This window comes from Miscanthus floridulus, chromosome 10, assembly GCF_019320115.1.
Source record: "Miscanthus floridulus cultivar M001 chromosome 10, ASM1932011v1, whole genome shotgun sequence".
NCBI classification, from domain to species: Eukaryota; Viridiplantae; Streptophyta; class Magnoliopsida; order Poales; family Poaceae; genus Miscanthus; species Miscanthus floridulus.
The window spans coordinates 23759342-23782765 of record NC_089589.1 but is presented as its reverse complement, the minus strand read 5'-3'; the positions used below and the strand labels follow the sequence as shown (position 1 = coordinate 23782765).

The window sequence follows — 23424 nt, the reverse complement described above, 5'->3', positions numbered from 1 at the left end:
ACTTTTTCATTTCCTCATTCTAGTCCCCCTCCTAGAGTTTGTTCTTGAGGTCCACAAATTCGAAATTTGTGCAAGCAGAGATTTTGAGTTGGGAACGGAGGCCCGAATCCTCCAGTTGTCCTCCGGAATTCATCACTTGTGCCTGTGATTTTCATTTTGTTGCGTTGTTCGTTTATCTCCATTTTCGTTCTTGGCTACAATTTGAATTTCTCAGAGTTTGGGTCGATCCCAGGCGATGATTTCTTGAGGATAGATTCGTAGCAAGTTGAATTCCATCTTTGTAAATTTTTGGAACGAATGATGGAGATTTGGGTCGTTTTTCTTTTGATTTTCTGGTCGCTCTTTCTCCCTGTTCGTGCCTAGCAGAGGCACTGCTTTTCCTGTTCGTCTTTTGCGTGTGGGGAGACGGGCAACTGAGCACCAGCACCGTGCTCACCAGGCCCGAGCCGGTGCTCGCCCAAAGGGGCCATCCTCTCGTCGGTCTCCTCCCTGTGTCTACTTCCTTCGGTGCTTGCTCTCTGTCTGTCTCAGATTGGCAGCGCAGCATCTGGCCGGCGGCGAGCAGACCCACCGCTGGTTTTCCCTCCGTTCGTGCGGTTTTTCTCTCGGTTCTGTTCGGCTGTCGTTGTACACCGCCTCCTGATCGTGCGGTGCACCGCTCGGCAGTGTCTGGTGCCCTTCGGTGGTGTCCGGTGCCTGTCAAAAGTGCCGGCCCAATTTCCAGTCTGGAAGGTTTGAATTTCCAGCCCTGTTTTTTTGTTTCATCCGTGGTCTGCGCGTTTGTGCTCGGATTTAAGTTCCATCTGTTGCGTTGGTTTTCCATCGATTCAAGGAACTTATCTAAGTATTCTCGTCACCGGTTGGCATGGATATTTTAGATTTAGGAACTTCTTTTGGTTTGCTCGTTTGGCGGTGATTTGGGGACAGCGGCCAAATATTTTGAGAGAAATTTTATGGCTCCCATTCACCCCCCTCTGATCACCGTTTTCAGTCCTTTATATTGCTACTAATTTAAATATCTGAAAAATAAAAGGAGCCTCGTTAGGAAGCTGCATTCTCATGGCACTGGCAGCATATATATGAACATTTAGTTGGCAACCTACGTACATTTTCAGGCTCACAATGAATCCGCAAGCCGGAATACGCTGTATCATAACATTTGTTTTGTAACATGACGACTCACAACTTAATTATATGTACAAGGCTCTGTATTCTCAGGTGGTAACCTGCATCCACAGTAACACAGATTCGAATAAAAAAACTAATTCACATCATATCGCATTCTAGTCACCATGAATTTATTTGCAGTGTCCAACATCTGACTGCCTCACGACGACCCGCAGCGTAGTAATCGGCTCCATTGCTTCTTCTTCGGCCGAAGCGATGATAGCTCCAGCCTCCAAGGCTGCTTTTTGTCCATGCGGCACTCCACCTGCAGGCGAGGTCTTTTATGCATTCTATAATCGAGACGTATGTAGTAATAATAATAGTCTTGGAGTAGCATGCATACTTTATTGTTACTCCCTCTGTTGTTCCACGATGAATTCCCTCCAAACTTGCGCCACTTTGTCCAATAACACCTCCTCTGTTTCATCCCCTGAAACGGACCGTCTAGTCAAGTAACCAGATATTCCAATAGCAAGAAAGGTGCTCAGTATATGCAACATATAAAGCAGCAGTGTTGTGTTAATTTACATGAAGCGTCGGCAGAGAGGCTGATGTTTGTCTTCAAGCTGAAAGAATCTCTCGTGTACTTCACGTACCACTTCCTTCGAATGTTGTTGTCGTCATCATTTGCATATGCCCTAACCTGCTTGATATGACTGCACTTGTCCCACTCAGGCCTAGATTTTCCTTTAGCTATGGAAGCGAGCAGTGAGACATCACAGTCTAGAAGTAAATCCCTTGGGTTTACGTCCTTCAAGTATCCAGGGAGTGTTTTCATGTCGTAGTCCTCCAGTGTGAGTCTATGAAGTGCAGGCAAACCCTCTAGTACCTGCAACTCTGGGCACTCTATGATCACGAGGTTCTGCAAATTTGGTAGGTTACTGATCCTCTCCAGGCTAGGACATCCATCCACCTGAATTTTCAAATCAGAACCAAAGTTTACCAAAGCGCCTGGGTGCTCATGATGGTGTGGTAGTAAGAACTCTGGCCCAACATGCTTGATGGCTGGGGCACTTATAATCTGTAGGAACTCCAAGCTGGGGAGCTGGCACAGGCTGTCGGGTAGCTCCGTGCAATAAGGCAAGTCTTCCATGAATAGAATCCTCAAGCATCCAAGGGGCACAATTGGTGTCGACGTCATCCACTTTGGAAGTCGTTGACCAAAGTACCCATTGATTTCAAGATTTTCTAAGCAAGGCGGAGGGCAGAGCTCATCAAACACCTTCTCGATTTGTTGCTGCTCTTCCTGTTTCACCAACCGGTGCTCTTCCTGTTTCACCCACCGATTACGTCCACTAGTGCACTGTAAGCACAGATGGCTGAGGTGCACCTTTTCACCAAGCCTGGCTTTTATAGCAAATGAGGAAGAAGATACATTCTCCAGGCCATGTATACGAAGACGCATGAGCTGGTTAAGAGGTCCTAATTCTTCCAAACTACACCAATCACCCTCCACATGGGCTGGAAACCCCCATAATTTCCTCAAATTAGTTAGGCCGCCGAAACCCCTGGGTATATTTTTTATACCTGAGGCACCAAGGCTTAGATACGTCAGCTGCTGTAACTTTCCAATGCCAACAGGAAGCTTCATCAAACTTTTACAACGAGAAAGGTCAATGCACTGTAAGAATTTCATCTTGGCTATTTTTTCTGGCAGCCTAGATGTGTCAGTGCCAACTAGACACAAATACCTCAAGTGTTTGAGTTGGACCAAAGATTCAGACAATGCATCAAAATTTCCATCTTCTATATGTAGGGTCCGCAAACAAGGAAAAGATGACAGTGAATCACCTGGGTTGATCTTTGTTTCCCCAACTAAAATAAGTGTTCGCAGTGATATATGTGCTTGTAGAGAACTCCACTCTAGCTCATTTGACTCTGATTCTTTGGATTTTAGTGATAACCGAATAACATTTTGTGGGTTAATGTTATTGGTATGGCCAGTCTCAGTTTTGTGAGCTATCAATGCTTCATCTCTAGTCAAATACTGAGCGAATGAGCGAACAACATCATGCATATTGCAAACTGCATTGTCCACATACCTTGGATCTGGCTCTAGAAGGTTCCTAGCTATTAGCTGGTCATAGTACTCTTTTCCTAATACTTCTATATCACGTGAGTTTCCATGAACAAATCCTTCCCCAATCCACATGGCAACAATACGGTCATACCCGAACAATACGCTCTTGGGGAGGAGGGCGTAGTGCAGAAAGCAAGACTGCAACTTTGGGTGCAAATCTTGATAGCTAAGGTATACTGCATAGTTTAGCTCTTCAGGCATTTGAGATACTGACCATGTAGAATCATTTAGGACATTTTTCCAGTCGCTTCGCCTTATGTTTTTCTGGCGGAGAAGGCCTCCTATTACTTTGACTGCGAGAGGCAAACCATCACATTTTGCTATAATCGACGTTCCAATGTCCTTCAATGCATCAACCTTTGGTTCATCATTGTTTTCATTTCCAACCACCTGCAAAGCAACTTAAGCTTGTTAATTGAATGGAATATGTAGATATAAATACACTTGGTCATAATCGGATGCAAAATCAAGTGCTAAAAAACGATACTGTGTGCAGAGGCAAAATTCACATGCGACGTTCTAAGCGTATGACCGATGTACCAGTCCACTAAAATGGATGGAAAAATAATCGTATATGTATATCACTACGGTGCAATTAGGTGGCGTCTGTGACTGTGTACAAGAATAGTGTTCTCATCAGTCACTATCATTACCAACTCTCGTCTACCTGATGTTTATAGTCACTCCAGTATTTATCGTATATTTTATTTATGTATTTTTTCTTATTTTATTAAAAAAGGTTGTACAGTACGCCAGACTACTTCTCACTGCCAAGCATTGACAGTGATAAGTGATAAAAAAGCACAAAATGTACATCAGATTACTACATCTTCACTGCTAGTAACCGACAATGACAGTATTTAAACTCAAGATCTCAACATTCTCCTGAGCATCTATACCAGCAGAGCTATACAACACTTGTGACTATACAACTGATGCTATTCTTTTAACTACACAATTTTGAATCTTATATTGTATATTTGGTACTCTAAATGATCTCAAATGAAAAGGTTGTTAGCTGCAAAGCTGAAGATCGATCTCATCGACTACTAACTCTACTATTGACTTTGTCTCCATTCGACATCATTAACCATCTCAAATCTCATTGGTGAACATACATAGAATATTTTAATATGTAAACCATCTTAAATTAAAAAGTTGTTAATTATAAAGTTTTAAATCTTTTTGAACGTATAAAGCTTATCTTATCAAACATCATATGAAAAAGTTATTACTTTTTCGTAAAATAGCCTATCACTGCTGGTTGTAGCCACAAACCGGCCACGACGGGTGGTCCTTCACTGCATGTTCGTGGCTATAACCAGCAGTGATAGTACACTGCCTGTCACTATCACTTGTAGCCACGATTCGTTCGTGAAAGTTCGATTCGTTCGTGAAAGTTTATCTATCACTGTCAGTTGTACTATCACTACCGGTTCCAAAGCAACCAGCAATGATGGTCCGACAACGATGGCCTGTGTTTGCGGTAGTGCTAGGTCCTATGCTACCCACTTGCCTATTAATAATGGTATGAACTATCATGTCAGCCTGCACTACGGCACTTAAGGCCATGTTTGGATGTTGTAGTATTAAGAGACGTAGTATTAAGAAACAACGATTTTAGAACCTATAGATGTGGTAAACCATGATTTAGCAACAAAGAGGTCTAGATATGAGTTTATAAAACTCTAAAGAGACTACAAATTTAGCAAAACTCTGGTTTTCAAAACCATAAAATTTGTTGCATCAAAACACTTCATACAACTCTAATAAAATCAAAGTATTTCATAAAAGCATGGTATTTTTTCTAAAACTCCAAAAATACATCTGCATCCAAACAGGGCCTAAGATTTTGAACTTGCTACATTCGAAAATTGTATATGTAGTAGAAGTATTATTTTTATAAAAATATAGAATAATCAAAATTAAATTACCAGTGTCGATATGACATAGTATTTGAGTCAAATTTTATAAAATTATTTGAAATAAAAACTTATAAACTTTTTTGTCATGCCATAGTAATGTAATTTAAAATAAATTATCAGTGTCATTTATATGTGGTTTGTTAAGTAACAGTTTAGCACTTGATGATCTATTAACTAAAAATATCCTTATGTATGTATGTTTGATTGGTCGATATATTAACCCAACTTTATGTTAATAACCGAAATGTATAGCATGGATCATGGAGGATTCAAACTATACAGCCACGATGTTGTCAGAAATTGGTCCTGCTATCGGCCAGGTTGAAGGTGAAAGAAGGAACCAGAGGATTTATTTTAACGAACATCGGTCCCTGCTGATGGTTCAGTAATTAACTAATCGGTCCCAATACAAGCCTACATGAAGCTAGTCCTCGTTTGAAACCCAAAGATTGGGTATATGATCCTAGAAAATAAATTCGTCCCTTTGTGACATTTGGTTTATTTTTTTATTGCAATTTGACACTATATGTTCAATTTTGTTGCAACTTATCATGAGATTATTCATAAAAGGACCAAACACCCCTGGTAGAAAAACGAATGGAGGGAAGTCAATTATTAGGATCCAACTGGAAAGGTTATTAAAGTCTGCACATCTTGACCTGAAGAAGCTACGTTTTTCTCCCTTATTCATACTCTCTTGGATGCAGGTAAGCCTAATGTGATATCCCATGTATCCTTAGCTTTTTAACCATTCTAGAGATGAGACAAGTGAGGCAAGTTACATGGACAATTACTCAAGTGTCTATGGTAAAACCTGTCAATCAGGATATATGCCAAAGGCCCCGTGAGTACTTTTCCTAACTTTTTACGCCATGTTCAGAATAGAATTTTAAATCATTGATTTTATTTTAACATGTTTACAGGATCTAGTAAAATTATATTAGTTTGAAAAGGTTGTTAGAGAAAAGGATAAAAGTTACATATGTTATATGTTATTTTAATGTCTAACTCGATGAGATATTTAAAAAGTAACACTCCTATCACCTAATAATAGGACTTCTGAAAATTTAGAACAAAATAAATTAGGCAACAAGAGAAAGCCTAACATTCCCATCATTAAACAGTAATGTCCAGTCCTGATTGGCTTTAATAGTACAGGCTATAAATTGCTGATTCTTTATCAGACCGTGGAGGATGGGACTTGGTCTTGGAGATATTAAACCTAAGCACCAGACTCCCTTTGCAACGAAAGGATACAGTAGAGTAAAAGTTTAGAAATCTTAATCTCATGACCATCTAAAGAGTTGAGGCTCTCAAAAAAATCTATAGAGTTGCGACCACAAGTATTAGTAACAATGTAATAATCTCTTACGAAACTTCACAAGCACCTACAGTCATTTGTGTAATGTAAGAATTTTTTTTAAAAAATATTACTACATGTTACTAACTTTATTATTGTTTGTAGTTTACGCTTATTCCTTTTAGGCTTTTTATTTCGCCTATTCTTTATCATGCTCTGTGTTCATGATTCTTTAATGACATTTCACTACTATAGAAATGGATTTCGCCAACACTATTTTGATTCTATTAGAAACATCGGTAAAAATATATCACCTCCGGTAATTGAACCGTTGATAAAAATGGCTTTCACCACCATTTCTGGCAGTGAAAAGCGGTTTTGAGTATATAGCCGGTCAGAAACCCTAGCCCATTCTCCCTCCCTCACCGACACCCCACCTAATGACCACCTCTCTCTCCCTTACTCGAGCACTTCCTTCCGCCCCCTCTCTCCCTCACCAGCACTCCCTCCGGGCCCCCTCTCTATCCCATTGTAGCACCGTGGCCCGAAGATCGGATCTGCCATCGGCGCGGGGGCAGACACCACCCATGGCCCTCAGCAGCATGGCGAACGCCGTCCATCATAGAGATGGACCTCAATGTCACAATCCTGGCCGCTAGGGGCAGCTAGCTAGACCATCATGGACGACTGCAGGCACACATGACACGTATATTTTTTAATTATTTTTATTCAACTTTCAATATCGGTTTCAATGTAGCGGTGATGAAGGTGAGCATCACCGCCGAATCACAAAACCGGTAGTGATGGTGGTTTTCAAGCAAGCGGTGATAATGTTTGTGTAGTAGTGTTTTGAAAGTGGTTTACCGAGGCTAGATTCTAATATTAATGCTAAAACAAATAACTATTTTGTACAACCATGCGCATAAGGGCATCTTCAGTGTCGATTTTCTTTCTGTGGTTTCTAAGAGTGCCACATCATTTTATAGGTTTAGGTTGATGAATGAAATGATTCCTCTCAAGACACAATTTTATAAATACATAGTAAAGCAAATGTGAAGAAAATGCGCAAGATTACCGACATCTGAATAGATAGCGTAGCAAATGTGCATGCATGAATGTGTAACAAAATAAAGCTAGATAGATTGTGAAGCAAATGTGCACACATGAATACATAACATATTAAATCCTTAAATTAACTTATACAAACCTGCTTCTTGAGCAAAGACCAGGCATCTTCTTCTTCTAGTTTGTCGACATGGTGGTAGGGCACCTCTGCTATCATGCCTCGAGCGACCGTGTCATGTCTCGTTGTTACGAGAACACGACTTCCACGAGCAAGTGAGTTTATTAATGGAGGCTCGAGCACCATCTCCCATGCATGGTGGTCCCAAACATCATCCATCACCAATAAGGTCTTGCACCCCTCCACGGCTTCCTTAAGGCTTTGCTCTAGTGTGTCCTTTGTGTTTCTTGGTGCTTGATGGTTTCCTTCTGCTCCAGTGATTGCTCTCTCTAATAGATCAACATCGCTAAATTCTTGATTGACACTCAACCATATTCTCTTTTGAAACTCTTGTTTGATGGAGTCATGATTAAAGATCTTCTTGGCAAGGGTGGTTTTGCCAATCCCTCCTACTCCCACAATAGCATAAACCATAACATTTTTGTGTTCATGTACATTTTTGTCCTTCTTCGTGAGCAAATCCACAAGATTTCTTGTGTCCTCCTCAATCTTCTCACCAACCACACCTAACTCATCCCCCCCTGTTGTCTCACGCCTAGCGCGAAGCGAGGATTCTACCTTTTTTGTGTTGTCCTCATAAGATGCAAGGTTAATGAAGTTGAAGGTTTTGCTACGCTTCTCAATGTCATCTAGCCTCTCATTAAGACTTTTTATGCAATTACCGATGTCATGAGCATGGAGAGGATTCCTCATACAAAAGAGCAAGGGATTGAAGCAGCCCATATCACAGCTTCGACCCTGTTCCATCGCCTTGAGCTGGCACAAATCAAGGATGTTGGTAGCATCATACATGGCATTCCTAAGCTCTCTCACCCATGATTTCACACTCTGGTCGCTGATGTCCCTCTTGTCAGCATCGGCGAGGAACCTCTTAAGGTCCCCAAGCTTCATCCCCATCTTTTTTATCTCATCGGGAACACCTAAGAGCAGATGCACCTCTTCTTTAGCCATCTCCAACAACATGTCTTGGAGGTAGGATGCTAAAGCATCCAGTACCACCGCCATTTTTGCTGCTTCGGTATCTACAAAATCGAAATTAGATAAAAAATTACATGTTTCGTTTTAAAGGAAAGGTAATCTTGATGGTAAAAGTACCGAGGCCCCTATAACCATGGCACTATTATTCAAAAGGGAACACTGCAACAGTAGATAGGTACTAGGATAATCACATTTAAATGATATCTGAGTACTTTTGGTACCAGATCTGGCGCATAGTAGCATGCTAAAACGATAACGGAGTTAACAAATTAATGAGTAGCTAGCAGACGAGAATATGATGAAGTTTGATCTATGGATGATGTTGAAATATTATATACTTGGGCACCTAAAAATCGAAAGCAGCTACACCAATCTCAAGCCGCCACCCTTGTGTGAGTATATTTGTGAGTGGAAGAAGAGTATAATATCTCCAACAAAAACTAGAAAGAAAGAAAGAAAGAAAGCGGATGGAAATAAAAATAGAGACGGCCGGGAAAGACTAGGAATATGCACCTTGATTTGCAGCGGGGAAAAGAGAATTAATGCTTTGTGTGTCCTTCAGTTCTGGCGTCAAGGAAACAAACCTGTTGAGTGATGGCTGGAACTGGAAGTACGTAACAGTTTGACCAAGTGCCGGCGTGGTTTGCCTAGCAGTTGCACGGTTGGAGATGCCTGGATCTGGCCTCTGGCTCGGCGTGGTGTGGGCTACTGCTCTGCTTGACGGACGCTGGCGGAGGTGGGAGTAGGTGGTGTCTGAAGGGCTGAGGGCCTGATAGTGAGGATTGCGGCTAGCCAGCAATGGAGGCGTGAGCTAGGAGACGTGAGGTGTGCCTGTGGTGGCTACGCTGGGGCTGCTTTAGTTTGTGAATGAAGGCGACTTTATTTATTGTTGGGCATGGCCACCTAGTTAACTGAGCTGGTAGTGGCAGAGGATTTTTTTGTTTTACTCTGAACAGCTTCAAATATAAACACACACACACACACACAACTACAAGGTAGAGGAGAATGTTTATATATAGGGATTTTTGTCCACAATAAAAGGAAGTTTGTAGCACACCATGATTTTGTGTTTTGTGTCTCCAGCACACCCAAGCAAATAAAATGACTAGCTAGCCCACGGGCCCACTCTCCATTCCCTTTGCATGTGTTTTATTTCTCCGTCCCTAATCTCCTTTTCCCCCTCTGGTGGCCAACAATCGTGTTGTTGGCTTCGACCAGGCACACTAGATCTCTCCTTTGCCGCTGAGCAGTAATACAGATGCCACCGCCCAGCAACACAAGGGGCCACCCAGGCCCATCAGCGAAGTGCAATGAGATTTTTTTTTGTTTGTACCAAAGAGAGACTCTAGAAGTTTCTAGCTCCGTCGCTGGCTAATGCAATTTGTCCATCTTCAACTTCTAGCGCTCGAAATCCCAACCTCTGGCTTCTTGTATTTTTCCCCTAACCACTCCACCTGTAAGATGTTTGTGTTTTTTGAGACCATAAGATGTTTGTGTTATTTTGGGATATTCGTCCTCTCCATTTTATGTCATATGGTTTTGAAATGAGTATTTGGGATATGAAATGAATTCAAATGAAAAATTGTCAACTACAAAGTTTTATAACTTTCCGAGTTCTACAACTTTGGTTTTGGTCATTTCTCCATTCGAGGTCATTTAAAGAATTTCAATTTCAGATGTGAGGAAATTCAACCGTAATTTTCCTTGGACAGATGATTTCTAATGAAAAAGTTGTCAACTACAAAGGTGCACAACTTTTCAAGATCTACAACTTTTGTTTTGGGATTTTCTCCATCCGAGGCCATTTAAAAATTTCCAATTTTGAATTTGAGAAATTAAACATAATTTCTGTTGAATAGATGATTTCAAATGAAAACGTTGTCAACTACAAAGTTGCATAGCTCTTCGAGATCTACAACTTTTGTTTTGGTCGCTTCTCCATCCGATATCCTTAACTACAACTACACACCCACTTGTGACTATAGAACATATGGATTGTTTTGGTATTAACTTCTATGAAATCTTGCAAACCAAATAGAGAGACATCATAACGACTTTAAATAAAAAAGTTTTGATCTACAAAGTTGCATAACTTTTCAAGGTCTACAACTTTTGTTTTGGTCGTTTCTTCATCCGAAATCCTTAACTACCACTACACACTCACTTGTGACTATAGAGCATATGGACTCCTTTGATATTAACTCTATAAAATCTTGTGGTGTATATTTAGACATTCAAATGATCTCAAATCAAAAAAGTTTGTACTAAAAAGTTATAGATCTTGTCGATTGCTACAACTTTGGTATAGTCTTCATCAGACATCATATGAGAAAGTTACTAAGTTCATATCACTGCCGAATCAAGCCATGAACCGGTAGTGATAGTATCACTGGTGCTTTTAGCCAAAAACCGCAGTGATGACCCAATATCATTGCCGGTTCATGGCTCAAACTGACAGTGATATCATTGCCGGTTTTAGCCACAAACATGGTCCAATGTGGAAATGAGTCGAAGGGAAGAGAGTGTTAAGGGCAATATGGTCCTTTGACTGGGCATGGTGTGTCATGGACAAAACTAATGTTTTCGCAACGTGTTTGTGACTAATTCATTGAGTACAATGCGCTGTGCGCAAATCCACTCTTTCTGAGTGTCCTGGGGACAAAAATCCCTATAAATATCAATAGATGAAGCAACCACACCAGAAGGGAACAGAGACGGGGACAACATGGAACTTTTGTATAACTGGAAACCATACAACAGATGGTTGCAATCAACTCTGAAATTACGAATAGCTTATGATCGGCCCTTTATATCTAAAAAAATGATCGGTGGCTGGTCCAATGCGACCTTTATATCAACTCTGAAATTACGAATAGCTTATGATGGCTTTTATTTGATGACTGGGATATGAAGAATAATTCATATGCATTTGCCATCTTGGACCTCTCCGTTTAGTGATAACCGGAGACCGTCCAGATACAGGCCCTCCATCCCCATCTACTCATATAGAAGCGTGGGTCATGCAGTGACAGTCTTATCTTCTTCTCAATCTCGTATGGGTCTGAGACTCTCTCCTTCGAGTCACAGGTCCTGGCTTCCTCGAAATCCAACCAACCACGCGGCCGGCCATCGGACTCTTTCATCATGAATTTAATATGCAAGGTTACGGCATACACTATCGTAAGCCAGCTGAAATTACAGAGGACAAGCAAGTTCCAATCCATAATACTCCGTACAAGACATAAATCTTCAGTAGCAGATAGCAACATAAATTTTCGCACTGCGCCATGAGTCCATAATCCATAGCGTCACCCAACAAGCCTTAATATTTGCAATGTGCCATGAGTCGATAACATGGTCCACCAGCATGAAAGAATGGCAATATACTGAGGTGAAGGCAAACGAATGGAATTAACTGGAGGAGCATAATGAACGCAGACTGAACAAAAAGTGGAAACAGATCAAGTCTTGTTCAGCACAAGCAGTTGGCAGATCGTACCGGTGGAGATCAACGAATGGCCAGAATGCATATATATTCGCACTAATCTCCTGACGTTTCCTCCTTGCAGGTCAGAACAATCTGTGTACACGCAGAACACGCTGCTGCTTGGATCCACTGATCTGATGGGTGTAACACCCTAAAATTTACATCATTTTAAAATAAGATAATTTGATTTACATTACGTAAAAAATGATTTTTAGCAACGGGTCGAATTTTTTATAGGGGCGGCCGGTGATGGAGCCACCCCTACAGTGCCGTGCTCGGGTACCCAGACACCAGCCGCCCCTACAAATGGAACAGCAGGGACGGCTGGTGATACGAGCCGCCCCTACAAATGGGTCTAATTTGTAGGGACGGCTTACTCACCAGCCGCCCCCAGCGTTGCTATTTATAGGGGCGGCTGGTGATTGAGCTGCCCCTACAAATGCCCCCATATAAATAGCTTCGATTTGTAGGGGCGGCTCAATCACCAGCCGCCCATATAAATGACCCACATATAAAACAGCAGCAGCACCTTCTTCCTCCTCGGGTCACTCACTCCAACACGTGAAAGAAAGGTGGGGAGGTCTTGGGTACCTCCCAAAAATTGCTCTACTAAGGGAAAGGTTTTGATCTCAAATCCTTTGGTGGAGAGGTTGTAGAAGGTAAGAAAATGCTATTCCACACTTTTTTTGAAGTTTTAATGGTTGGTTAGTGAGTAATTAGAGTTTTGTTTTTCTCTCTTCTATGGTGCTTGAGCTACTTAGGAAGCAAATTAGACCCAAGTTTTAAATGTACTAGTGGTAAATTAGGGAGGGGAACAAGATCATACCCTTATTTGGTCCATGTTTTTTGATTTTAGTGAACAATTAGTTAGTTTTATGGATGTTTCATGTGCATGTGGATCTAGATCTAGGGTTTGGTTTTTTATTAATTTTGTTTTTGTAAATTTATGTTTGATGAAATTGGACTAGGGTTTGTATGAAAGATATTAGGTAAAGTATAATTGTTGCTAATTATTGTCTTTGAAATTGTTTATTGTAATCAATAAATATGTATTTTAATTATTTATGGATAAATGGGTCATTAATTAATTTGCTCTACCATGGTGTGTTTGTATGCTTCATGTAATTATATTAGATTTATATTCATATATATCTGAAGTATATACAATTATTCTCAAGTAATTATTAATTTGATTCATTTTTATATATATCTGAATAAGTAGTCATTTAATGTTTGTTTTGTTGTTGTTGTAAAAGATGGAGTACAGGAACTCTTGGATGTATGGTTCGTTAACACTACCGGAAACCGGCGATTTGCCGAGTGTCGAGGCTTTGCCGAGTGTATTTTATCGGACACTCGGCAAATACCGTGTTTGCCGAGTGCCAAATAAAATACACTCGGCAAACAAAAACACACGGCAAAATACGTCTTTGCCGAGTGTTTTTTTCTGGCACTCGGCAAAGAAGCTTTTTGCCGTGTGCATTTTTTTTGCCCTCGGCAAATCATTTTTTCGAAGCAATTTTTGAGGCCCTAAATGAATTCAAATGAAAAACTTTTCAACTACAAAGTTGTATAACTTCTCAAGATCTACAAAGTTTATTTTGGTCATTTCTTCATTTGACAAAGCGACAATAACGTTGTTCATAAAATCTACATATCTCATATCTCTCATATTAATTTCATGAAAGTAGAAGATACATATATAAGATTTTGTGAACAATGTTACTACCACTACGTCGGATGAACAAATGACCAAAATAAACTTTGTAGATCTTGATAAGTTATGAAATTTTGTAGTTGGCAACATTTTGATTTGAAATCATCTTGTCATGCAAAAACGACGTTTGAATTTGAAAATTTTAAAATTTGAATTTTTCAAACGACCTCGGATGAAAAAACTTCCTAAATGAAAATTGTAGATCTCCAAAAGTTATGAAACTATGTAGTTGACAACTTTTTGATTTGAAATCATCTTATCATGCAAAACTATGTTTGAATCTCTCAAATTTAAAATTCAAAATTTTCAAACGACCTCGGATGGAAAAACTTACTAAATGAAAATTGTAGATCTCAAAAAGTTATGAAACTTTGTATTTGACCACTTTTTGATTTGAATTCAGTTAGGGCCTCAAACAAGCAATTTACTCTCAGTTTGCCGAGTGCCTTTTTTCTAGCACTCGGCAAAGCCGTATTTTGCCGAGTGCCTATATTTTGGCACTCGGCAAAGAGGTATTTTGCCGTGTGCATTTTTTTGGCCCTCGGCAAATCAGTTTTTCGAATCAATTTTTGAGGCCCTAAATGAATTCAAATGAAAAACTTTTCAACTACAAAGTTGTATAACTTCTCAAGATCTACAAAGTTTATTTTGGTCATTTCTTCATTTGACAAAGCGACAATAACGTTGTTCATAAAATATACATCTCTCATATTAATTTCATGAAAATAGAAGAGAGATATATATGATTTGTGAACAATGTTACTACCACTATGTCGGATGAACAAATGACCAAAATAAACTTTGTAGATCTTGAGAAGTTATGAAATTTTGTAGTTGGCAACATTTTGATTTGAAATCATTTTTCATGCAAAAACGACGTTTGGATTTGAAAATTTTAAAATTTGAATTTTTCAAACGACCTCGGATGAAAAAACTTCCTAAATGAAAATTGTAGATCTCCAAAAGTTATGAAACTATGTAGTTGACAACTTTTTGATTTGAAATCATCTTATCATGCAAAACTACGTTTGAATCTCTCAAATTTAAAATTCAAATTTTTCAAACGACCTCGGATGGAAAAACTTACTAAATGAAAATTGTAGATCTCAAAAAGTTATGAAACTTTGTAGTTGACCACTTTTTGATTTGAATTCATTTAGAGCCTCAAATAAGTAATTTACACTCGGTTTAGTATAATATATTGGGAACTAAAACGGAATCTAGACACAAGTGACAGTGTGGTGTAGTGGTAGAGGAGGTTTGTGCGCAGCGGGAGGTCTTGGGTTCGAATCCCGTCGGCCGTGTAGCCGTGAAATTTACGCGAAAAAAGCCGGAGAGATGGGCGCTGACCGGTGGGGGCCTCCACCAATTAAAAAAAAAATTTCATTTTTTTGGGTAAAAATTCCCATTTTTTTCGGGTTTTTTTTCGGTTCCAACTTTGCCGAGTGTCGGCACTCGGCAAAGGTTTTGCCGAGTGCCCGACAAAAGACACTCGGCAAAGACGTCTTTGCCGACTCTTTTTTTGCCGAGTGCTCTTTGCCGAGTGCAGCACTCGGCAAAGCCTTTGCCGAGTGCAAATTGGGCTTTGCCGAGTGCCCCTGGCACTCGGCAAATTCACTGAGTCCGGTAGTGTAAGGTTCAAGGCAGGTTTCCGTGAAGAGGTGGATAAATTTATTAAAGCCGCAAAGAAGCATGCAACGACATTGAAAGAGAATAAGGATACAATTATTTGCCCCTGTAAAGATTGCAAGAACCGTATGGCATGGACAGATGTGACTATCATCATATCACATTTGATTATGCAAGGATTTGTTGAGGACTACACAGTGTGGATTCATCATGGTGAAACGGTTATTGTTAATGATGAGGATGAGGAGGAATACGACGACGAAACCATAGAATCCCTGTCCCAATATTCAGCAGAGCTTGATGCACGAATGGATTTCGAGTTTGACAATGAACAAGGTGGTGATGCTGGTGGTTGGGATGGTAATGACAAAGGTGGTGCCAATAATGATGGTGGAGCACGTGTCGGGGATGAAGATGATTTCGAGGACATGATTCGAGCCCTTGGACCAGAGATTTTACTAAATTGCCCGAAAGGTCTGGAAAATTTGGAAAGGGTGACAAAAGCATCGAAGGAGACTGTGTATGGTGTTGAAAAGGGTTGTCTGACACATTGGACATTGCTACGTTTTGTGCTTGAGCTGCTCATCCTGAAGGCTAAGTATGGCTGGACGCATAAGCAGTAGTAGAGACATAACAGTTCATCCAAGGCCGGAAGCAAGGAAGTTCAACCCTTCAAGTGGCTGCCAATTAACTAAACCTGGCCATGCATATATGTCAAGGAGTTGATGCCGCCTTACCATCTACAGCCTGTTCGGGAGGCCGTATCGTATCGTGGATTATTTACTGTGGTGTGAGAGAAAAACACCGTTCCCGGCTAGAAATTTACGATCGTTTACGAGCAAGCGAACAGGCTTAGCTTATGTACACAGTACACATTGACCGCTCCAGTGTGGAAGCCTGAAACAGAGCGCTTCGGTCATTTGGCTGAATTAATATACTAGTATAACTGCACCCACTTTAATAGACGGCTTGCGCAGGGTCAAACATCAAGAAATTTTATGTACATGTTTCTTTTCGAAAGGATGCTAAGATTTGCCCAGCAAATATTTCTTTTATGAGAACTAGAAGTCACCTGATGACTAAAGTATATACTAGGTGAGCTCAAGTTTACTCCTAGACCATCCAAACCGAGGAAACTAAATTTTAGTTCAGCCCACGACTAAACTTTAGTTAGGCTAAACTTTAGTTAGACTAACAAATAGTCTAGGCGACCCAAACAGACGGCTATTAGGGTGGTGTAGTCTGCGGGCAGTAATAAGTTTTTGCAGTAATCAAGTGAAACGACTTTTGTATTCTGTTGAAAAGTTTAATAGTTCTCATGTACCACAAGACACAGTGATTGCTAAAATATTGATTCTCTGCTTGTTGTTTACCGTTGAGGCAGATGGTGCAACTCGTGCAGTTTCATACTGCTAACGGTTGGTTGAAAGTTGGAGCGCATACGAATATAATAAAGTACTCGTTATGAAATGAAACGACTCCTTATTTGAGAGAGAGAGAGAGAGAGAGTATGCACTTCAGATCAGTGGGGTTTCTTGTGATCGCCAGATGTGTTTGCAGTGGTCGGAGGACCAAAGGACCGGGATCCTCTCTTTGTTGTAGTAGTATTATAGGTAGGGTTTGTGTGCTGGGCTGCAGGCTCTGCTCTGCTCTACTTCAGCACCACCATCCATCGGTGACTTGGTGGTTGGTTGTATTGATAAGGCTGTAATTATCTCAGCCATCATCATCAAGCAACTTGACAAAACAACATGTGTCGAGGACTCCAGGGCCAACCTGACCTTTCTATGAGGAAGATGGCATATGCATCATTGAGCTGACCTGGCGTCATCTGTCCACGGTATGGTAGTAATGGATATCACAAGCAGATAGTAATGAAGGACCCCAATAATCGTTAGTGTTGCTTTCTATCGTCAATTCATTTGTTGTGATATAGGGAGAAGAAATTTCAACGTCCTTGAAATTAAGGACATTGAAAAGAACACCGATGTGAAGTACATTGGCAGCAAATAGGAAGACTGTTAGCCAATCTAGTGCCACCTTGTGTGAACACAGCAAGGGAAGGCAGCGCCGAACTGCCCCCTGCTGTGATACTGTAGCACTGCAGGTGTAGGCGCCGCAAGGCTCACCTGCAGCACTGTAGGAACATGCAGTGACTAGCGCAGAGTCAGCCCTGTCAGTGTTATCTAGTTACTATTATAGCATGTGAGCTGTACTAGGACTATATAGATAGAGTTGTATAAATAGACATACAAGGCAACTCAGTAAAGGGAGTTCAGATTTGCCATCTCACAGACAGGGCTTCGGCCAACGCTGGTGTCTTGTATTGTGCGTGCTTGCTCTGTTCTCCTTTCTTCTTCTAGCTCTAGCCATAGTGTGTGAGAACGGACAGCGCCTGTTCGTGGTCGGCAAGGCTAGTGGGTGCTCGGCAAGACCGGTGAGTGGTTCACTCGCCTGAGCCGGTGATCCTGTGGGCCAACAAGTGGTATCAGAGCCGTACAAGCGCCCTCGCCAGACTAACCGCTGGCGATGACAGGCGGTTCGGAGATGGGCGACGGCAGTGGCACTGCTGTGGCTGCCTAGCCACGACCGGAGGTCGTTGTTTGCACGGTGCTGGAGGTCAGCGGCACCAGTTGGCCGATGCTGACTCGCACCAACTATGGAGAGTGGTCGGTGACCATGAAAGTCAAGCTCAGAGCCCGAGGCTCTAGAATGCTGTTGACAAGGGCACCGACATTGAAGAAGACAACATATCATCGTTGGAGGCTATCCTCGCTGCTGTACCGGTGGAGTATAGTGAGCCGTTGGGGGTGAAGAGCTCGGCTAAGGAGGCGTGGGAGGCTATTGTGGTGATGCGCGTTGGTTCCCACCGCGCAAAGAAGGCGACGGCCCAGCTTCTGAAGTAGGAGTACGCCAACCTCAAGTTCAAGGATGGTGAAATGGTGGAGGACTTCTCCCTCCGCCTGCAGACGCTCATCAGCAAGCTGAAGAGCCACGACGTCACCAACGATGAAGAGGAGGTGGTCTCCAAGTACCTCCACTCCGTGCCGGCAAAGTACATCCAGATCGCTCTCTCCATAGAGACGATGCTGGACTTGTCCACACTCACCATTGAGGATGTGACAGGCCGTCTGCGGGCGGTGGACGAGCGCCTGGAGCAGGCGACAGCAACGAAGGGCAGCGGGAAACTCCTGTAGGCGGAAGAGGAGTGGGCTGCTCGGAGGAACTCCGGGAAGGCAGCCTCCTCCAGTCGCGGTGGCGATGGCAAGCGCCGCGGCAAGGCTTCTTCGGAGAAGAAGCAGGTCGACCCCAACGCCTACCGGCGTTGCGGGAAGATGGGCCATTGGGCACGGGAATGCCCAAATCGCAAGCAGGAGAAGAAGGCTCAGGCTCACCTAGCGCAAGCCGATGATGAGGATGAGGCTACTATCCTGATGGCAACGTTCTGTGCACTGCACGACATCGAGGTCGAGGAGAGGGAAGAGGCGACGATAGTGGAAGGACCTAGGAAGGCCCTGAAGACCGTCAACATCGACGAACCACACGCCTAAGTTCACCTCGGGCGTGTGGGCGCCGACCAGGAGCAGCGGTGGTATCTGGACTCTGGTGCCAGCAACCACATGATGGGCTCCAAGGCATCCTTCTCTGACCTCGACGGGGATGTTACCGGTACGGTGAAGTTTGGTGATGGCTCAAGGGTGGCAATCCAAGGGCGCGGCACCATCATCTTCAGATGCCAGAATGGGGAGCACCGCGCACTAACGGATATATATTACATCCCACAGCTGCGTTCCAGCATCATTAGCATTGGTCAGCTGGATGAGCGCGGTAGCGAGGTACTGATCAAGGACGGCGTCCTGAGGATCAGGGACCGGAGCAGCGACTTCTTGCCAAGGTGAAGAGGTCCCTAAACCGGTTGTACCTGCTTGACCTAAAGGTAGAGCAGCCGATGTGCCTGGCGGCAAGGCACTCCGAGGAACCGTGGATGTGGCATGCCCGGTTTGGACATCTCAGCTTCGATGCGCTTGGTCGGCTGGAAAAGATGGTCCGAGGACTACCCCACATCAAGCACGAAGGCGAGCTGTGTGACAGCTGCTTGGCCAGGAAGTAGAGGAGGCTACCTTTCCCAAAGGCGGCCAAGTATCGCGCGGAGGAAGCTCTTGAGCTCGTCCACAGCGACCTCTGCGGGCCAATCATGCCTACTACATGCGATGGTCGGCGGTACTTCCTCCAGCTCATGGACGATTGCAGTCACTACATGTGGCTGCAACTCCTGACGAGCAAGGATGAAGCGGCGGCGGCGATCAAGAAGTTCAAGACACGTGCAGAGGCCGAGAGCGGCAAGAAGCTCCACGTGCTGAGGACTGATCGCGGTGGTGAATTCACTTTGGTGGAGTTCGCTGTGTACTGCGCGGATCAGGGTGTGGGGCAACACCACACAGCGCCGTACTCGCCACAACAGAATGGCGTGGTGGAGCGATGGAACTAGATTGTGGTCGGCATGGCCCAATCCATGATGAAGGCCAAAGGCATGCCAGCTAGGTTCTGGGGGGAGGCGGTGACCACGGCGGTGTTCATCCTCAACCGCGCTCCGACCAAGGCCCTGACGGGCAAGATGCCGTTCAAAGCTTGGTACGGGTGCAAGCTGAGCGTGTCCTTCCTCCGGACATTCGGTTGCATCGGCCACGTCAGGAAGACAAAGCCGAACCTCACCAAGCTGGAGGACAGGAGCACACCGATGGTGTTCCTGGGCTACGCGGAGGGTACCAAGGCGTACCGACTCTACGACCCACGCGGAGACAAGGTGCTCGTCTCGCGCGACGTCGTGTTCGACGAGAAGGCGGCTTGGGACTGGAGCAATCCGAGCATGGGGGAAGCTGGCGGCTTCACTAGCACCTTCGTCATCGAGCACTTGGTCATCCACGGTGGTGGAGATGCTGGGGAAGAGGTGCCGAGCACTCTGGGAGGAGAGCCGAGCACTCCGGCGGTAGAGTCGAGCACTCCTGGGGCAGTGCCGAGCACTTCGGGAGGGATGCCGAGCACTCCAGGAGGAGTGTCGTGCACTTTTGGAGGGATGCCGAGCATGCCAGGAGTGATGCTAGGAGGTTCTGCAGTGGTGGCGACCACTTCAGGACGGGTGCCGAGCACTCCCGTGGCGGAGCCAAGACGTCTTACTGTGGTGACGACCACTCCAAGACTGAGGCTGGGCACTCCTACAGTGTGGCCGAACACTGCATGAGTTATGACAAGTTGTCCAAAAGCAGTGCTGAGCACTTCAGGTTCTATGCCGAGCACTCCGGCGAAACAGGGAACTCAATCGACGCCGATCGAGTTCAACTCACCTCTAAGTGACATTACTGAATTCGTGGACGCCTACCACGAAGGTGAGGAGGTGCGGTTCCACAGGATGGACGACATCGTCGGTGACACAAGTCCCTCAGGTCTGGCGAGTAGGCTGCTCAACAATGCAGAGCTGCTACTCGTCAGTGTGGATGAACCACCCACGTTCGCGCTAGCCGAGCGCGATGGAAACTGGCGACGTGCGATTGCTGGAGGAGATGAAGGCGATCGAGGAAAACGAGACTTGACAGCTCGTTGATCCACCTCCAGGATGCCATCCGATCAGCTTGAAGTGGGTGTACAAGGTCAAAAGGGATGAGCTCGGCGCCATTGTCAAGCACAAGACGCGCCTCATCACCCGAGGCTTTGTTCAGCGTGAGGGCATCGACTTCAAGGAGGTCTTTGCACCAGTAGCGCGCATGGAGTCGGTCTGTTTGCTACTAGCCTTGGCAGCAGCAAAGGACTGGCGCGTCCATCACTTGGACGTTAAATCAGCCTTCCTCAACGGCGAACTGGCGGAAACGGTCTTCGTCAGGCAACCTCCAGGTTTCACCGTCAAGGGAGAGGAGCACAGGGTGCTTCGACTGCGCAAGGCGCTCTACGGGCTGCGGCAAGCCCCTCGAGCATGGAACGCCAAGCTTGACGCCATGCCGGGCGAGCTTGGGTTTCAAAGGTGCGCAACCGAGCACATTCTCTACATGCGACGACGGGGAAGGAGGACCTCGTGGTCGGCGTGTATGTGGATGACTTAATCGTCACCGGCGCGCGCACGGTGGACATCAACAGCTTCAAGCGCGAGATAGCAGCTCGTTTTCGAATGAGCGATCTCGGCACACTCTCCTACTACCTCGGCATCGAGGTGAGACAGGAGAAGGAGGAACTCACGCTCGGTCAGAGCGCGTACGCCTCCAAGTAGTTGGAGATGAGCGGCATGGTGGAGTGCAAGTCATGTGTGACTTCGATGGAGGAGCGGCTGAAGCTGACGAAGGCCAGCACCGTGGCGAAGGTGGATGCAACACTCTACCGGAGCATCGTCGGCGGTCTGCGCTACTTAGTCCACACGAGACCAGACATTGCGTTCGCCGTGGGATACGTCAGCTACTTCATGGAGGATCCCAGAGAGGATCACTGGGCTGCGGTGAAGCGGCTACTACGCTACGTCAAGGGGACGATGAATCAATGGATCATCTTCCCAAAGACCGGCGGAAGTAGGCTGCAGCTCATGGTGTTCAGTGATGTAGACATGGCGGCGGACATCGATGGACGACGGAGCACCTCTGGCGTGCTCGTCTTCCTCGGGTCGGCCCCAATTTCATGGGTGTCGCTGAAACAGAAGGTGGTGGCGCTATCTACGTGCGAGGCAGAGTATGTAGCGGCGGCCACAGCGGTGTGCCAAGTTGTGTGGCTACGCCGGCTGCTGGGCGAGCTGACCTGTGTGGAAGCTCACACACCAGCACTGATGGTGGACAACAAGCCCGCCATCGCCCTCGCGAAGAATCTGGTTCTGCACGACCGGAGTAAACACATCGACGTGAAGTTCCACATCCTCAGAGACTGTGTTGATGGAGGGCAGATCGTCATCGAGTTCGTCGAAACTGGTCGGCAACTCACGGACATCCTCACCAAGCCGCTCGGACGACTTCGACTCACGGAGCTGAAGGAGATGATCGGCATGGAGGGAGTATAAGGGTTAGCAGTAGAATTGGGGGAAGATTGTTAGCTAATCTACTGCCACCTTGTGTGAACACAGCAAGGGAAGGCGGCGCCGAACTGGCCCCCTGCTGTGATACTGTAGCCGCTGCAGGTGCAGGCGCCGCAAGGCTCACCTGCAGCACTATAGGAATATGCAGTGGCCGGCGCAGAGTCAGCCCTGTCAGTGTTATCTAGTTACTGTTATAGCATGTGAGCTGTACTAGGACTAGATAGATAGAGTTGTATAAATAGACATACAAAGCAACTCAATAAAGAGAGTTCAGATTTGCCATCTCGCTTCGGCCAGCGCTGGTGTCTTGTATTGTGCTTGCTTGCTCTGTTTTCCCTTCTTCTAGCTCCAGCCATAGTGTGTGAGAATAGACAGCGCCTGTTAATGGTCGGCAAGGCTAGTGGGTGCTCGGCAACACTAGCGGGTGCTCGGCAAGACCGACGAGTGATTCACTCGCCTGAGCCGGTGAACCTGTGGGCCAACAAAGACTAGCTTTATGGGTGGTCCATGATGGTCCCATTTGATGACTGGGATATGAAGAATAATTCATATGCATTTGCCATCTTGGACCTCTCCGTTTAGTGATAACCGGAGACCGTCCAGATACAGGCCCTCCATCCCCATCTACTCATATAGAAGCGTGGGTCAAGCAGTGACAGTCTTGTCTTCTTCTCAATCTCGTATGGGTGTGAGACTCTTTACTTCGAGTCACAGGTCCTGGCTTCCTCGAAATCCAACCAACCACGCGGCCGGCCATCGGACTCTTTCATCAGGAATTTAATATGCAAGGTTACGGCATACACTATCGTAAGCCAGCTGAAATTACAGAGGACAAGCAAGTTCCAATCCATAATAC

At 44.6% G+C, this 23424-nt stretch overlaps 1 protein-coding gene across 4 annotated transcripts in view; it reads right to left on the bottom strand.

Moving 5' to 3' along the window:
• Window positions 1–1086: 1086 nt before the first annotated feature.
• Window positions 1087–23424, bottom strand: part of LOC136486369 (disease resistance protein RGA2-like) — a 33751-nt gene continuing 11413 nt past the window's right edge. The window contains exons 1-5 of one of the 4 annotated variants that reach the window (XM_066483248.1): window positions 17043–17209; window positions 7680–8737; window positions 1696–3637; window positions 1511–1597; window positions 1087–1432 (exon numbers count right to left, since the gene is read on the bottom strand). In XM_066483248.1, coding sequence (XP_066339345.1) covers window positions 1518–1597; window positions 1696–3637; window positions 7680–8720 — 3063 coding nt within the window. In that variant the 5' untranslated portion in view covers window positions 8721–8737; window positions 17043–17209 and the 3' untranslated portion in view covers window positions 1087–1432; window positions 1511–1517. Of the gene's footprint in view, window positions 1598–1695; window positions 3638–7679; window positions 11510–17042; window positions 17210–23424 lie in introns of those variants that run through there. The other 3 variants (XM_066483245.1, XM_066483247.1, XM_066483246.1) reach the window with 3 other exon arrangements.